Source organism: Otolemur garnettii, unplaced genomic scaffold (genome assembly GCF_000181295.1).
Source record: "Otolemur garnettii isolate 467f Iridium unplaced genomic scaffold, OtoGar3 scaffold00111, whole genome shotgun sequence".
NCBI lineage: Eukaryota > Metazoa > Chordata > Mammalia > Primates > Galagidae > Otolemur > Otolemur garnettii.
In genome coordinates, this window is record NW_003852506.1 from 5,848,760 (window position 1) to 5,854,108 (window position 5,349).

Below are 5,349 nucleotides of genomic sequence, written 5' to 3' on the forward strand. Positions count from 1 at the left end.
AGGCAGTAGTGGAGAAAGTCAGCGGTTCCACTACAGGCCTTGACAACCACGCTCCTTCTTCCCTGTTTCTCTCACAGGCCTCTTTGTCTTGGCAGAACAAACTATAATACTTTGTGGGACATAGTGTTAAGGTACAAGGAAGAGAATCAATTCAACTGAAGAACTTTTTACTGTGGACAACATGCTATATCCAAATCATTGCATTGATTTTGAAGGAGAGGGCTTATTTCTATAAACACTGTTTCTACCTTCAAGGCATAGACAGGACCTAAGCTTGAGACTTTACACCAAAATAAATTCCCCCAAATATGCAGTAGACATTGTTATCAACAGAGAGGGCAAGGTCTCCAATGGCTGGAGGGCTTTGGAAAGATCCTCGGTAGAAGAGACATAAACAGTGGGATTCTTGCTTCGTTGACGGAGTAATTGATCGCCGTACATCATATCCTTTCTGCATAATCTACCACCAGCAGTGCCACCTATCCCAATAGATGGGTGTCTCTGCTAAGGGCAGAATCAAGTGTTTTCATTGTTGTATCCTCCTTTGCTGCTAGCATAGTTTTAGACATTAACAGGTGGCCAATAATGTTCCATGAATTGAGTGTTAAATAACACCAGAGTAAGAGTAAGTTTGGCATTGGATTTTTTCTTTAATGTGCAACTCCAAGTTATTAAGAAAAATTCCTGGTGGTTCCTGCTAAACCCTCCATAACTTACAGCTTTTCCCTTGCTAGCTACCCTCTGAAGCGTGTCCGTAATTCCTTCTTGCATAGACATGCTTTGTCCCTCCTTGAAGGCCATTCCTACTGAAGTCATGTAGAAGTCTTCGAAGTATAAAGGAGAGAGCTGAGACGTGTTCACCTTGTCAGGGGTCGTATCAAACACCATCCTCCGTCTTCAAAGGACACTTGTAGCAGATTGGGTTGCAAGACCATTGAGGCTGTCTTTATCTTTACCTACAGCTCTGTCCTTGACCAAGGCTTCCTCAAAGGCAAAAATCCAGGGACCTCCTGTCCATTCAGTTTCTACCAGGTCAGGGAAGGGCAGATTTCCACCCAAATTCATCCAGCATGAGATCTTAACAAAGGCTGTGATGGTCTCCAAAAGTAAAATGAGAAGAAGGAAGCTGAGTGAGGAGGAGAACATTTATCTAAGGGAATCCTAGAATATAAACGTGTAGCCTTGAGATTAAAGGTGCAGTAAATATAGGCCTATACTAAATTGCTTATGATGTAATAAACTAGAATTATGGATGTGGCAATAAAGAGAAGCAATAGAATATTGTATATTTAAGGAGCAGCTATCAGCAAAGGAATAGATCAAATTGCCATCTTGTTTTCTGTTGATAGCTTCTGGAATGGTTTTTATTCCACGGGAATGCAGACCAGGATTCAACACGACTAAAGCTTCCCACGCCTTGATTGTCAGCTAATGGTTTTACCCTTTCTTCCTCCGTGACCTTGCACTGTGTTCACAATGGGCACACAGCGGTTAATTAAGGGAGTAAGCGGGGTTGATTACGATATATACAGTAGCATCTCGGCCCTGTCATATTCAGAGTAAAATAGGAAAGTGTAATAAACAAAACGTGTTGTACAGCACAGCTATATGCTATGTTCGCAAAGGGATATTAGTTAAAAATTTCTCTTTGAAGTAAAGCTTTCCACTTTACAAAGAGGAAGGAAGTACAGTAATTAGAAGTGACCACTATGGAAACTTTAAGACAATTGAGATACTGTGTAGTTGTATGGCTATCGTACAAATCACCACAAATTCAATGGCTTAAGTCACCACAATTTTGTTCTCACAGGTCTAGAGGCTAAAAGTCTGAAATCAAGGTTTTGGCAGGGACCTGTTTCCTCCAAGGACTCTAGAAGAGATTCGCTTCCTGGAGCTCCTGGTGCTTCCAGGCATCCTTTGACTTGTGGCCACATCATTCCAATCTGTGTCTCTTTCAGTGTCCACTTACTCCTGCGTGATGCCATCAAGTCTCATGGCTTTAAATGCCACCTCTATGGTAATGACTCACAAATTTCTATACCTAGGCACAACTTCTCCCATGAAATCCAGATCAGTGTATCTCACTTCATAGTTGGCCTCTCCACTGGGCTTTCTACTGGGCATCACAAAATAATCATGCCCAGATCAAATACCTCCTGCACAGTTGCTTACCTTGGTCTTTGGCAATTTTAGGCTCCTAACCTCATGTCATCCTTTAACATATTCCTCTCACTTATGGTTCACCAGAAAATCCTGCCAGATTCACCTTCAAATTTTTTCTAGAATTCAACGGCCTTTTCCCCACATACTAACACCACTACTCTGTACCAAACAATTATCAGTCTCTTGCTTGGATTATAAAATAGTCTCTTATTGCAATGGCTTGTTATTGCAAAAGCTGTAAGGGCAGTTTTCCCTGTGTTTTGTTCTGGCCCCTCTTCTTTAAAGTCATCCTTAACACAGAAGCCAGTATGATTCTCCTGAAATATGTCACATCATCTCACTACTCAAAGCCTGCCGGTGGCTTCCCACCTCACTCAGAATAAAACCCATGATGCTATCGTGGCCCATAAGGCCCTCTAGGATCAGGTCCAGTCCAACCCCGTCACTTCTCTGGGCTTACCTTCTACCACTCTAAGCCTGGCTCAGCCAACCAGAAGCTCACCGTTCCTCCAAAGTAACATTGGGCAGCTTCAACCTTAGACATTCGGTTTCCTCTGCCTGCAATGCTCTTTCTCTCAACACCTTCAGAGCAGTTTCTTCCCTCCTTTCAGGTTTGTACTCAAAAGTTGTCCTCCTGAGGAGGAACTTCCCAACCTCTTACCCTGACACGTCCATGCCCTTTCAATGCCTTTATTTTTTTAGAGACAGAGTCTCACTTTGTCGCTCTCAGTAGAGTGCTATGGTATCAGAGCTCGCAGCAACCTCCGGCTCTTGGGGCTTAGGTGATTCTCTTGCTTCAGTCTCCCGAGTAGCTGGGACTACAGGCGCCCACCAAAACACCCAGCTATTTTTTATTGCAGTTTGACTGGGGCCGGGTTTGAACTCGCCACCCTTGATATATGGGGCCAGCACCCTACCCACTAAGCCACAGGCACCGCCCAACTTTCAATGCCCTTCTTCATGATCAGTTCCCCTTCTAGAATAATCAAAACCACAGAATTTTGTCTCTTATGTTCACTGGTACATCTCCAGGGCCTTGCACAATATCTGGCTCACAGTAGGCTAAGCATTTTATAAATAAATGAATACATGACTGAATGGGCCGTTGAATGAATGTATGGGTTCTTCAACAGGATCATGAAAATGATGTATGTAACTATGAGTTGACGTTAGAAAATAAAACACCAAACTAAATATAGATGAGATGTAATTCTATTGCATTTCTGAAATGCTCATTGGTATATATTCACTATTACAAGGTAAGTCAAGTCACATAACACTGTCATACAGTTTTCAGTTATAATTTCTCAGAACACAGATGAATTATCTAAACATGAATACCTCAAATCTCCAGTCCAGAGAAGCCGGAAATCTTTGCAAATGAGGCTAAATAGCTCTGTATAAACCTTCTTAACCTTCATAAGCTTATACTGTGGTTGGTTATTTATTAGAGACAATCAGTTTAGCAGGGAATATTCTAGATAGGCATTTGATTATTATTCTTTCAAAGTAGGATCAAGGTAATTTCTTTGAATTAAAGTGTGTCCCTTTATAATGAAGAATGTGTACAAATAATAGCCATGACACTTCCTTTGATTTTCATTGTTTTCCTTTTATATATTTTTTTCTTGAGTAGGAATGAGAGCTTAAAGCACTTTCAAATTACTCTAGCACAGATAAGTCTAAGGGGGAAATCTTCAACTGACTTTTGGGAAAGAATCATTCACAGGTGAGAGAGAGTAGGTAATAGTCTGAGAGTTACAAGCATTCAACATTCCATGCAGGTCACTGAATGAGAGGAACGAGGAATACTGGTCAGTTCAGGTTTGGGACTAATTGCAACTATTCCACCATTGGTCATTTGGGGTCTTTTGTTTGTATAATTTACATTCTTCTTTTTAAAAATTCTGTATGAATCACGTGGTTAGAGCTTCTCATGCATCTCTTTTGCTTCTGCAGGAGGGATTTTTGAAACTGTGGAAAATGAACCTGTTAATGTTGAAGAATTAGCGTTCAAGTTTGCAGTCACCAGCATTAACAGAAACCGAACCCTGATGCCTAACACCACGTTGACCTACGACATCCAGAGAATTAATCTTTTTGATAGTTTTGAAGCCTCACGCAGAGGTTAGTACTTTCCCACTTTTAAGAGCCTCTTTGGGTGAAATGTCTGCTCTACAAGTCACTTTCTTTCCATTATCTGCCCTATTTCAAAATGGACATCTTTGTGCAAATGGGTCGCAGGAAATCTCGGTCTTTGATGCCACCGATCAATGCAATCTGAACTAACCTAATAGATGCTGCCGAGCACTGTTTTCTGGGCCTTTCTGATTAGCTTACCCTTCAGTGCCCTCCACTCTATGATTAACCGGTTCAACTGTGAATGGAAAATGTCAAGCTTGATCTGTTTTTCTTTCCTGAAGCTGAGTTACCACCATGAAATTGTGCAGTGCAGTCAAATAAAGCACTGTGGAAGGTCACATCCACTGAGCACGTGGGAAGCCCAGGACACACACCCCTCACACCTGCATTGTAACAGGTTGTAAACTACTGCATTTACCTTGCATCTACTCAACTTGATTTTAAAACACCTTTCCAAAATTCGTAGAAATATGAAAACTAAGCCTGTGAGAACAATGCTGCATTTGCTTCTCCTTTGTTTCTGGACAGAAGACTAGTATCTATGAAGTAATGTCATTTATGGGGCAGCCACAAGGTTTCACTCACAGAGATTCTTTCTTAATTGTGCAGCTGGTTTGGACATCCCCAGACACTTTTAGTGTGACTCTTGGAGATAAGATTCCATTCTATATACATGAAGTTTGGCTATCTAGACACTAGATAAGGTGTTTGTGTGAAAACAGAGGCTACTCATTTCCCCAGAGTAGGAGGGATTCTTTGTCTCATAGAGAAATTTCTTATTAAAAACACACAAATCAATATAATGCAAGGAACCCTATACCATGTTCATGCTGATTTTCACGTAGAAATTCCACTTAGAATTAACCTGGTCAGATTACAATGCATCCGTCTAATGGACTCTTCCTCGAGAATTTTGTTCTTTACAAATAAAACATAAAACTTCTTTCCTCTGGAGCACAGATAAAATGTATGATATTTTTTTTTCAATCTATAGCATGACTTTAATGTAAGAATATTTTCTTTTCTTTTTTTTTTTTTTTTTTT

General features: G+C 40.8%; 1 protein-coding gene across 1 annotated transcript in view; it reads left to right on the forward strand.

Annotated features, from left to right (window-relative positions):
• GRIK1 (glutamate ionotropic receptor kainate type subunit 1) overlaps window positions 1–5,349 on the forward strand; it is a 380,233-nt gene that overhangs the window by 223,166 nt on the left and 151,718 nt on the right. The window contains exon 2 of the mRNA XM_023517450.1: window positions 4,123–4,290. Coding sequence (XP_023373218.1) covers window positions 4,123–4,290 — 168 coding nt within the window. The remainder of the gene's footprint in view (window positions 1–4,122; window positions 4,291–5,349) is intronic.